The 11,780-nt window shown below is 48.6% G+C and overlaps 1 protein-coding gene across 1 annotated transcript in view; it reads left to right on the top strand.

Annotated features, from left to right (window-relative positions):
• The first annotated feature begins 6 nt into the window (after positions 1 to 6).
• CHSY1 (chondroitin sulfate synthase 1) overlaps positions 7 to 11,780 on the top strand; it is a 75,223-nt gene continuing 63,449 nt past the window's right edge. Inside the window, exons 1-2 of the mRNA XM_041418956.1 lie at positions 7 to 104; positions 8,859 to 9,354. Of these exons, the coding sequence (XP_041274890.1) occupies positions 58 to 104; positions 8,859 to 9,354 (543 nt within the window). The 5' untranslated portion in view covers positions 7 to 57. The remainder of the gene's footprint in view (positions 105 to 8,858; positions 9,355 to 11,780) is intronic.

Below are 11,780 nucleotides of genomic sequence, written 5' to 3'. Positions count from 1 at the left end.
GCCGCCCCGCCGCGCCGCCCCGGCCCGCCGGCACAGAGCTTCCTCTTCGTGGGGGTCATGACGGCGCAGAAGTACCTGCGGAGCCGCGCCGTGGCCGCGCACCGGTGAGCGGCAGGGGCCGGCGGCGCCCGGCGGGGTGGCGGTCCGGTGGGCTGCGTTGGGCTGGGGTCTGGGATGGGCTCGGGGTAGGTTCGGGTGGGTTCGGCTCGTCTCAGCTCGGTTCGGTCACGTTCAGCTTAGCCGGGCTTGTTTTGGTTCGTTCCCATTCAGCCGAGCTGGGCTTGGCTCGCTTCGCTCCCATTCAGCTGGACTCGAGCCGGTCGGCCGGTTCCCCCGGGGTAAAACCGCTCGGCCCGGGATGCCCTTACAGCCGGGATGGCCCCGCCGGCCCCGGGGGCCGCTCGCCCTTCCCCGGGGCAGGTGCGAGCGAGCCTCGGGGCACGCTCAGCCCCGACAATCCTCGCTCCGACCCGGGCGCACCGAGCGAGCCCCGGGGCGCTCTCCGGGCGGGCTGCGGCGGGAGCGGCGCCCCGAGCGCGGCTCCGCTGCCCGGGCAGCTCGGCACGGACGCGAGGGGTCCAGAGAGTCGCGTTGCTGCTCCCGCAGGTTCCAGCTGGCCCCGGTGACCTTGCCTGAGGGTCAGGCAGCCCCACCGATGCGAGGGGACGCTGAGTGCCGGTCACCGGCGGAGACACGGGCATCAAAGTGTGTCCCTCGGTGCCTCTGCCTTGGGCGCAGCTGCGCCACGCTGGTACGGTCCTTGGCTGCTGCTCGTGGAGCGAGCTGACAGCCTGACGGTAACAGAAATAAAGTTTGGGGACCACTGTAATCCCCTGCATAAAGACCGCTGTGCCAAGCCAAAAGCGTGTGCTTGGGAATGAGACCCAGAAAAGGGATCTGGGAACAAAGAGTAAAACCCACCTCGGCTCTCTGCGGCCCCTGCTGAGGCTGGACCAGGCGGTGAAACAGCTCGGGTGAGGAGAGTGAGCCTGGGTGAAGCGCTCTGTGCTTCAGAGTGGTTGAGCTAATGCAGGAGCCACGGTCTCTGAGCCGTGTTTGTTACCTGAGCACACCTAATTTTGGAGCAGGATCAGCCTTGGTGCTTTGTATTGTGTGCTGCTCGCCGTGGTCCCCAGGTGTGGTTGGGCTAATGGGAATTCTGTCCAAAGCCTCGGCAGCATCAGGATAATCATCTCTTCTGTGAGAGATGTGTCTGTGGCTTTGGTGAAACTCTGTGCTCTGCTGAAATATGCTGGGATGTGCTCATTGCTCCGGTGTGTGCGCCAGCAGGCAGTGCTGGGAGGCTGCACGGGAAGCCTGCTTGGGAAATGTGAAAGAGTTAAAATGTCAGCTCGGGTATACCCCAGCTCTGGCTGAGCCAGCACCCTCGGAGGAGCAGCCAGGAGCTCTGGGGCAGATCTTTAATAAAACATCCCCTTTAGTCTTGTGCTAGAACAAACCCTTCTCCATGTCCTGCCTGCCCTGGCTGAAAAGTACTTGACCCTATTGGCCAGTAAGAGCAGGGTGGCAAAATTCTGTATGATGGGCCATCAAACCATCGTTCCCAGCTCAGCTCTGGTTTCAGGAAATCTGTCTTTATATCAGCGTCCAATGCAATGAAATTGCTTTATTTGGGCAATCTGAGGCATATTGTCCACCAGCGATGGTTTTAATGGAAACTTAATTCCTTCTTCCAGCAGTAGACCTGTAATTAAGTTACAGAAAGTGCATGATTGATGCTTTGAAATGGGTGAAGGAATCTGTTTCTTCAGGGTTATGTTCTTCGCCATGTGGGATGGAGCATTTTGGATTGCAAATCTCAAAGGCTGTGTAATTTAGATTTACATACAGGGAGGCTGGAGTCCTGTTGGGACATTGTGTACCAGGTTTTTATGGCAGAGTCCTTTATCTAGCATCCATCAGATTTTGCATCAAGAATTCGGAAAAGGAAAATATATCACTGTGTTTGTCCAGAGTGTTCTTTGGGGAGAAATTCAATTTGCTGGTGTGGGAAGGATTCTTGTTTTTGCCTGGTTTTGCCTGTGCTTGCTGAGCAGTCTGGTGATGTGGCGGAGCTGGGTTTGGAGAACAAGATCTGCGACATCTGCTCTCACAAAACAATGGCTAAAGATGCAACTTAACAAATTCAGCTAATGGAATCGAGCTCCTTCAGCCCTTAGATGGAGATCAGACTATCGCTTTTTACTACACTGCTATTTTGGTTTAACCTCTAGAGATGATGTCTGTTCTTGGAAGAGACGGATAAAGAGACTCTTAGTAGGACTAAATGCGTTTTTCTCACCTCCGCTGGTGAAAGAAATGAGCTAATGTCCTGGTGACAGGAAGACATCTTTGGGGGAAGATGGGGAGGGGGGAAGAGGAAGACAAACCTGAAATCTTAAATGGCTTTTGATTGCCATGAAGTACTCAAGCAGACAATCGCTGGGATTACTACATTGACAAAGCATCCTGGTGAGCTGAATCGCTGGCACAGCCAGTGAAATGGGAAGCTGCTAGCAAGGCATTCCCGGGGTGGCAGCGTGTGCAGAGCCTTGATACCACGCTGAAAGGAATTAGGGATTCAGAGGCTGAATACCTCCAAATTGCTGTGGCTCAAAGGCCATTTACAGACGCGGCTAAAAGGGACCCGAGCGGAAAGCATTTGCTGATCCTGGCTGCTGTGAATCCAGATAGGGTCTAACAAGAGGGGAAGCAATCCACTTCCTGAACATCAATCATGAGCAAAATGACCACTGCAAGGCAAAACAGGCCTGCTGGATTTTCGGGAGCCGCCGGCTCTTTGTAACAGTCCTGCTTTTGTAGTCTGGGAGGCAGAGAATGAGCTTTAGATCCACAGGTTTTCGGAGGGCAGATCTGCAGCCTCAGCAGTGATTGCATCTGACAGCCAGGTTAGCAGAGCTTCCCTTCCAGGAGGCCGGTGAAATGCAGCAGCAGGAGCCACGGTGTCACTTGGAAGGAGAAGGAATAGTCAGGAAAAGAGCTGGGCAGGAAGGAGTTAAAGGGATGGCTGGGGTTCAGGGAAAGTGCAACAATATGTGCTAATGGTTTTGCAGTTGAGGGGAGTTGTCCTAAAAGAGCTGCAGGAAGGAGAGGATGGGAATAAGCAGTCTCCCAGAAGATTTAAGTCTGCTGTCTCATGAACAGAAATATCAGGCAGTTAACCCTTTTTTTTTTTTTTTTTTCCGTTTGCGTAGCAACTAGATTTCCTGGGAAACGTGGCAGCAGAGTGGTGTGAATGCAGTTAATGGCGAGATGTCAGCGGCTGGCCTTTGGCAGCATCCCTGCAGGAACACAGCCGCAGCACTTCTGGGTTTGGGACAGTCCCCACAGCACCGTCAAGTGCCACGAGTACCATGAGTGATGCCCGGGGCTGGTGCTGAGCCATCCCTGCCCGGTGGCAGAAGGATGCCCTTCCGAGGCTCCATTTCAAACGTGCTGCCTTTGTTGGTGGTGGCTTACAGGAAGGTGGAATCCAAATACCTGAGTGCTCGGAAGAGCTTAAGTGAAAGGCAGCCAGAAGGATTTGGGTGTGGGGAGTTTGTGTTATCTGTCTAAGCCTGCACTTACACGTTGTTGTGCTGCTCCTAAATTCAGATCTGCATCTGTCAGGTGGTTTGGCCCGTTCTGGTCGCTGGTGAGGGGATGTGATGGATGGATTGTGGAGCTCCTGCCTCTTGGGAGGGGGCCCTGTGAAGTGACTTTGAATGTGGTGCCAGCACAGTACGTGTTTTACTTCATGTGTGAATCGTACCACAGTACTGCAGCAGTGAGAACTCGGTGTCCTGCCCAGGTATCCTCCACCAGAACCATGATGTACTTGGGATTTCTGGCCAGTAACCTAAAATCTGTGAGGATGTTTAAGGAACGGTATGAAAGAAGCACATAGAGCAACTGTCATTGATACAGGGGGGTGGGGGGTAAGTAAAACAAAGTCACTTACACCCCCCAAAATAACCGTATGGCCCAAAACTCTGAGACACTTGGGCTCTGATCTTAGCCTGGCCCACTGTCTGTGTGCCTGTGGGTGATGGATCCATTTCTGTCCCTGTGTCCACAGGGAAGGTGGATATGCATGGACAGAAAACTAGCATCACTTAAAATTGGGGGAGTTCAGCTCCAAGAAAGTTGCTTGGGTTCTCTGTTAAAGCAGTCCTGCAGAAACCTGAAAGGAACTTTTCCTCAAAATTGGAGTTCTGTAATGCAGATCTTAGTGACAGAGATCTGGAAATTTTAAAAAACGTGGTTTTTGGTGACCTCCCATGTGTTATCTACAATACCACGTGCAGGAGCAGTGTGCTGGTTTTCTGAGCTCAGTTCTCCTGTCTGAGCTGTGCTTCACTATTTCCCCTGTAGCAAATGTTGCTGGAAGAATGGGACCTTGAAGAACAGTGATGCCAAACTAGCCCTAATTCAACATGGAATTTAGCTGCATTCAAGACATCAGTCTTTCATGTCTGTTGTCTTGCTGAGTTCTTCACAAATTATGATTTTCTTCAGCGTAATTATACAAGATGACTATTTCTCAAAACTTTAAATGATTTCTCTGATCTCCTCCGAGGGAAACTTCCTGAGCTGCAGACAAAAACCAAATACATTTTTTGTCAGTCTTCAGCCTGAGTCTTTACAAAGGGAGCACTGTCTGCATAACGCCACTGACTGTGCTTCTGCAGTCTGCAGAGCTGATAAGCAAGATAATACAAATAAATAATAAATACTGGAAACTGAAGATAAAACATCCCAGATCTGTGCTGCTCCTGCTGCAAGTTGTGCTTTTAAGCTTCTTTCTAAATGAAGAAATAACTTCTGACAACATTTCAAGACTACAGCTGTGGTCACTTTTTAGAAATACTGGGTTTTTTTAGCACTCTTGGTATGTACAAGATTTACTGTATTTCATGGATACATGGGAGCCAGCTAAAAAGATAAAATCTTTTCACCCAGTTTGCTTGTGACTTGCTTAGTTTAGGGTACATGTAGGATATCCAGTGTGCAAAACTGGGTGAGAGAGGGATGATGAAATTGATTCGGTAGCCACCAGCACTGGAGCATCACTGGACTCATGTCCTCTGCTTAGAGCTTTGTTTCTGAGGAAGCATTACTCATTTAGTGTGCGTTTGTTTAATTTTCACTTGGATTTCCTAGTCAGCACAGCCTTCTGGTTTGTGGAGTTGTGTGCCCTGTGCACTGAGAGAAACCAGGTCACCCAGCATCGTGCAGGTTTTTTACCTCCTGGGGAGGGTAATAGAGAGCCTTGCTGTCCTGATTCATGCACATCCTCCTGCTTAAGCAGCAGATTCAGATTACACGGGGGAGATAAGGTTGGGATCTGTCAGGGTTTTTAAATGACCAGTTCAGTGCAGTATCAGTTGTGTTCACAAGCTGGTATTTCTCTCTGGACAGAGTCGAAATGGCTTGGACTGAAGTGCTCAGTGATGGATCACTGCAGCCCAGGTGGTCTCTGCAGGTGCAGATACAGGAATCTGGTGGCAGAAATGTTGTGCCAGTGTGTCCTTTAAACAGCTCAGGGTGACAGGGTGGTGGGGAAGAAGGAGGGTGTCAGATTTCCATAAAGATATTTTTTTTGTTTTTTTTTAAATTGTCAAACATACAATTCTCTTGCAGATACAACCTGCAGGTTGTATATTGGAGAAACCTTGGCCAGGAAAGTGATGTCAGCTAGTGGAAGGGGGTGTTGGTGGGGCCACAGAGGTGGGGAGGTGTTGAGACAAGAGCTCTGTGCTCAGGAGCTGAAGGGTCAGGTTGCTGCCCATAACCTGAGAGCAGACAAGGTAAATGACAGTGGCAGTGGGAGGACTGGCAAAAAATGTAGGTTTTACATACTAAACTACAGAATTGCTGGTGATGGAGCCAAGTCTGATTATTTGCAATATTGGATAAAAAAGTTAAAAGCGGCTTTGATCAGAATTCATCCCTGGATTTATCAGTCCTTAGTTCTGCTGATAACTGGGGCCAGAAAAACCTACCTACAGTTCATCTTACCCTCTGTGCTTTGGCTTCTTGGGCTGAGTGCAAGAACACGCTTCCTGAGCAAGCTGTTCTCCCTGTATTCTGTCCCCAGAAAGGGCCAGAGTGAGCTGTGGCTTCGACGTGAGGAGCAGCCCGTGGTGGCTCCATTGTCTCAGCCCCTGCCCGAGCTGTGCTCTGTTGACACAGACACTTGGGCTGTTTGTCCATGTGGGAGGGTTTCGTCCCTTTGGGTTCAGACAAAGCCACGGTCACAAATAACACGTTGAGCTGTCTCATCCTGGAAATTGTGTTGTTGCAGGAGGTGAACAAAGGCTCAGTCAAGCTGTGCTCTGCACGGTCGATGGGGTTGACGTGAGATCCCAAGGCTGGAGTGACATCGTGGTGCTCACACAGGTCCTTGGGGCATGGATGTTGTTAGGGCACGGTCTTTCTGTCCCCACTGTGTGCTTCACACATGCAGGAATGTCTCTGTTTTACCCCTGGTCTGATGTGAAACCTAAATATGGCTCATATGGAAAGATGGGCTCAAGCTAGCTTTGAGATGAGGGGCAATAAGAAGACTGGGAATCAAGCCTGCCAGGGTTTGTGGATGTGCATGCATTTTGTTCCCTTTCTGTTGAATGGGAGCTCTTCTCTTGACAATAATTAGTGGTTCTTGAGGTGAAGGTACCTATATGGAGAGCAAGGAGTAAATTTAAACTGGGAATCAACAGAAGGGCTTGATGACTTCCAGAAAGGAGCTAAAGCTTGGAGCAATAGAAGACATCCTGTGTTGCCCAGACATTATAGTCATGATAAAGGCAGATCTTTCAGGGTATGAAGAGCAAGTCTGAAAATACATTGCTTGCTTTTGAATAAAAAAGTAAATAAGCAGAAATTTCCATAAGACTTTAGGTATAACTTCAGTCTGGTGGTTGTCTGCAGAGTGTCCTGTGTCCACCCAAAGCTGTGTCTGAGTGGATGAGATGAGCTGCTTTTCTTAGTAACTCCTTCTGTCCTTTCTTTCTGTGACACTGAAATTTAAATGCATCTTTAGAGAAGAAAAGTCTTTTAAACTTAGACTGGGAGTTGATATGGGAAGAGCTGTGGGTGATTTGTTTATGGAGTGTGGGTGTTAGAAAATAAACAGCAGAACTTCCTTAAGAGTTAGTGAAAGTTCAGGATGTGACCATGTCTCCTTTTGAAATGGGCAGTTCTCAGTGCTTTAACAGGATGTGATTTATAGCCAGCAGTACTGTGCATTAATTGCTTCAATTATAATTAAAGGCCTCATCACCTCTGTTGTGAGGTCAGTGGGAATGTTTCCATTTGCTTTACTCCCTACTCTTCTGGGAAGCTCGGATCTAAACTTTTGCTATGAAACACTACCCATGGCAGTAAGAAATCCAGGAGACAAAGCTTTTAAAGTAATTGGGTGATATTCATTACACACAGTGGAATAAGTGAGAAACTGTTAAGGTGTCAAAGTTGATGTTTAGGTAGTCTCATTAAATATCTCTGCATTTTCTGATGGAACTTAAGGAATAATTCTACTGAAGTTATTTCTATATTTCAGGCTCTATATGATAACTAATTCTGGAGATTTCAAATTTCACATGGTCTGAGGTGCCCAAAATCTGCTCAGGTATTGGCAATAAGCCTGTGCTGAGAGGCATCTGGTCGGAGTGACAGTGATGCATTGAGGGAATACTGTGTCCTTTACCTTGAGAGTCTTTTCATATCAGCTTTAGGTTATATTCCGAGTATAGTCGCCAAATAGAATGATGGATTATTCTCTCTGTATATAAAAAGGGGCACAACCTGTTGGTTTACCAACTAAAATAGTTTCCTGTGAGGGGTATGTGATCTCTTATCCCAGATAGAATCTCAGAAAATGGTACTGCAAGCTTAAAATTAATATTTTTGAGGGCAAGGCTGTAGCAGTTACGTGACTGAAAATCCTCCCTGGAGGAGGCTATGCTCTGCCTTGAGGAATCATCCTGCAGCTCTTCCTGCTATCAGTGACCCAGTTTGCCCACGCAGATGGGTTGGATTTGTCAGAGAGGAGCAGGGAAGGTGTGGAGCAGATGTTGCTATGCTGCTCTGCACAGGAAAGGCTCCTCTTCTGTGCAGTTCTCTCCACTAGAATCTGGAATGAGATGTCTGGAAAGCTGCTGGAGGTGCAGGCGTTGGGTAGCACCATGTTACTGTGGGAATTATGGGTTTTACAGGCATCTCTTAGAACTTTGCTGGGATGGACAAAGCCATTTGAGGTTACTTCTGCTCCATGCTCTGTGCTTTGCTTCTCCACACACCATCTGGAGAAGTTGCTGTTTGGTTGGTTTCCCAAGGGACACCATTTCCTTAAAAGTTCATGTGAATTTACTCTCTGGAAGTCTGTATTTGTCAGTGCACATTGGAGCTTTTGGGGAGGCTTAGAGGGAATGGAAGGTGGCTATGGTGCTGAACAACTTGCAGGGAAGCTTTGAAAGCAGTAAATTCAGTTGTATGTGCATTGCTGGCCCATATTGGATCACCTCTGTATTTTGTGATCAATAGCTGTTAGTGCAAAACTGAGTGTGCTTAAGGAATACTGCTTCCCATTAGTGAACTGCTGCTATTGAATTCTTTTTCTAACATATGGAGGTGCAAAAATGGCACTCAGACGCTTGTCATGTCAGAATTTTGTGTATGTTGTACCAATCGCTGTGTGTGCCATGTGAGTGTCCTCATTTGTGTGGTAAAAAATAACCTTTCAAGGTGTTCAAAAAAGAAAATTTGTAAAGCAGGTGAGCCATAGTCTGTGGCAGCACTCTTTGCCTGCCCTGGTTTGCATATTTAATTATTCCTTCTTGTCTTTTCCAATGTAGAACGTGGTCCAAAACCATTCCTGGCAAGGTTGAATTCTTCTCCAGCGAGGGTTCGGACACCTCTATCCCCATCCCCATCGTGCCGCTTCCAGGTGTAGATGACTCCTACCCCCCCCAGAAGAAATCCTTCATGATGCTCAAATACATGCATGACCACTACTTGGACAAATACGAATGGTTTATGAGGGCTGACGACGACGTTTACATCAAAGGGGACAAACTGGAGAACTTCCTCAGGAGCCTGAACAGCAGCGAGCCCCTGTTCCTGGGCCAGACCGGCCTCGGCACCACGGAGGAGATGGGGAAGCTGGCGCTGGAGCCGGGAGAGAACTTCTGCATGGGGGGGCCAGGAGTGATCATGAGCCGGGAGGTGCTGCGGAGGATGGTGCCGCACATCGGCGAGTGCCTGCGGGAGATGTACACCACGCACGAGGACGTGGAGGTGGGACGGTGCGTGCGGAGGTTCGCGGGGGTGCAGTGCGTCTGGTCCTACGAGGTAAGGACGGGGTAATGGGGAGGGGTCTTTTGTGGCAGGTAGAGGGGAGGGTTGCTGTTGTGCACAGCAGATCCCTCAGCACCCGCCTCCCTCTGCGGCATCACCATCCAACTGTACGGTTTCTGCGTTTCCTGTGAGTGTCACCCTTGGAAAGACCTACAAAAATTTGGAAATGCAGCAGTAAGGAGGGAAATGGAGGAACGTTCGTTATTCATAACAGATATTTTTATTTAGATAGAAAGGGATTAAGCTGAAATCAAAATGGCCTCGAGTGCCTGCAGTCCTGACTGTCCAAGCCTCTTTTATCTTCTTTAGGCGAGCACATCTTGGCATCAGCATGGAAAATGGATGATACAATTACCGTGTTTCTTACTGCAGTTGAAATGTGTGAGGCTGACAGATGTTTGCCCTGACAGTGACAGTTTTTCCCCAAACTGGAGATGTCTCATGGTGGCTGGCACTGTAACCCTGCATGCTGAGCTGCCTCCTGGCAGCCCAAATCTGTTGCTGCTCTGGGCACTCGTTGGCAGCCCCATCCTGCAGGCGCCTGCTCAGCAGGTCCTTGACGTCAGCAGGGACAAGCCACCACTCTTACCGAAACTCGTGGTCTGCCCACACTCATGTGCCTGCAAATTTGGCATTTTGGGAGATAAAAAATGAGCCTGCTTGTGGCAGAGTTTCCTGCTGCTGTTTGTTGTGAGCTGGCAGCTCCTTCCCGGGGGTGACAGGGGCTGCTCCTGCCTGGGTGTGCTGAGCTCCTTGAAGCAAGTCCTGGGTGTATACAGACTGCCTGGTTGAAAGCAGCTGCTGGGCTTGAGCTGCACTTCCACCAGGGCCAATGCTGATGGGTCTGCCTTAGAAATATGGGAGAAGTTGAAAGCAGAAGAGAGGCTGCAGTTTGTCTCTGTGCACAAACATTTATGATCTGACGCAATTACGGCTTTGTCCTTTTATGAGATGTGGTGAAGGGGGGGTTCTGCTGTGTGACAGGAGCTGTGGTCACAGCGACAGTGAGGTCACAGACAGTGACAGATATTGCTGCTGAGCCACTGTTTCACTGGCAAAAACTTGTCTTTAACTTTTGACATTGAGTTTCTGCCCCCAAAAGCTGTTGCTTTGTTTCAGTTCACAGTTCATTGACGGGGAAGCCTTTGAGGAAGGGAAAGGATGTTTCCAGCTGCAGTTATTATTTAATATCTTTTGTGCCTGGAGACTTTCTGGACGAACAGTGTCTCTCCACATTTCCTGATTTCAGACCTGGAACTAGTTTATGTTTTGCCAGCATTGTGGCTTAGCCATTTGTAAAGAGTCAGTAACTTTTTCCACAGTTTTTAGCAGCATAAAATTTTTACTATAGACGTTCAGAGTTGAAATAACTTCTGCTGTGAATGCCTGTACCATCTGGCATTTGATAAGTTACTGAAGGTCAGCAATTTGGTCCTATTGAAACTGTCAAAGAGCTCCTAAATGCAATACAACCAAATATTGGGTTGAAATAACCAACGATAGCACACAACTGCACTGGGAATGCTGTGTGACAGAAATAGATGGGGCTTTGTCGTAATCAGTTTTGTTTTATGAGCTTCTGTTATTAGCCTTAATGCTGGATTCTCCTAAGTGCCATGAATTGCTTAAAATTGGTTTGTGTGAAGTGTATAAACTGTTGGGTGTTCAGAAGTAACCCCTGAGTGCAGGATGTTAAGGTTCAGCTGTTGGTTAGTGTAGGAAACATTTCAATGACAAAAGCACACAGCTTCTGCAAGAAGTAGGTCCACTCTCATTTAGTTGTGGCTTTTCAATTTAAATACCTGTCATCTTTTTTTATCTGGTCCTCTTGTTGCCCAGATGAAATGTGCCTGGTATTTTATTTCAGATAAAGCAATAGCTCTGTGAAAAAACACAGCTGTTGCAACAGCTGTGTTAGGAAGGCTTGGTGTAAAAGCGACATTTTCCATGTCTTGTATGTTCATGAACATCAAGTAACAGGCCACTGTTAGTGAATTGCAAAATGTTGTGTTTCACTGAGCTTCTGATGGAGCAAAAGTTTATCTGTGCCTGCTCTGCTGGGGCACAGCCACCGCATCCTTCACGATTCCTGTCGGAAGAAAAGCTGTGACAGCACGAGGCTCAGCACACAGAGCAGCTTAAAAATCCCAAACCTCACACTTCTCCTTTGCAGCCTGCACTTCCTATTCTGAAGAGGCTCGAGTGGCAGCATGAGTGAGGAGTTCAGGTCTCTGCAGTGACCCCCCAGCTCGCTGGGTTTCGTTCTCAGCATCTCGGGCGTGGAGTGCCCTGCTGGTCCTCACCACGGGTGGCTTTTCCCTGCACTGTTCTTGTGGTGGGCTCCCTGCCCAGAATCATTTTACTCATCTCCCTGACTGTCACTGCCCCCTTTCTCTGATTTTGGGATCCCACAATGTCTT

Source organism: Onychostruthus taczanowskii, unplaced genomic scaffold, assembly GCF_017590055.1.
Source record: "Onychostruthus taczanowskii isolate IOZ18803 unplaced genomic scaffold, ASM1759005v1 scaffold6, whole genome shotgun sequence".
Lineage (NCBI taxonomy): Eukaryota > Metazoa > Chordata > Aves > Passeriformes > Passeridae > Onychostruthus > Onychostruthus taczanowskii.
The sequence above is the reverse complement of the archived record's forward strand: the minus strand, read 5'-3'. Positions and strand labels throughout refer to the sequence as shown.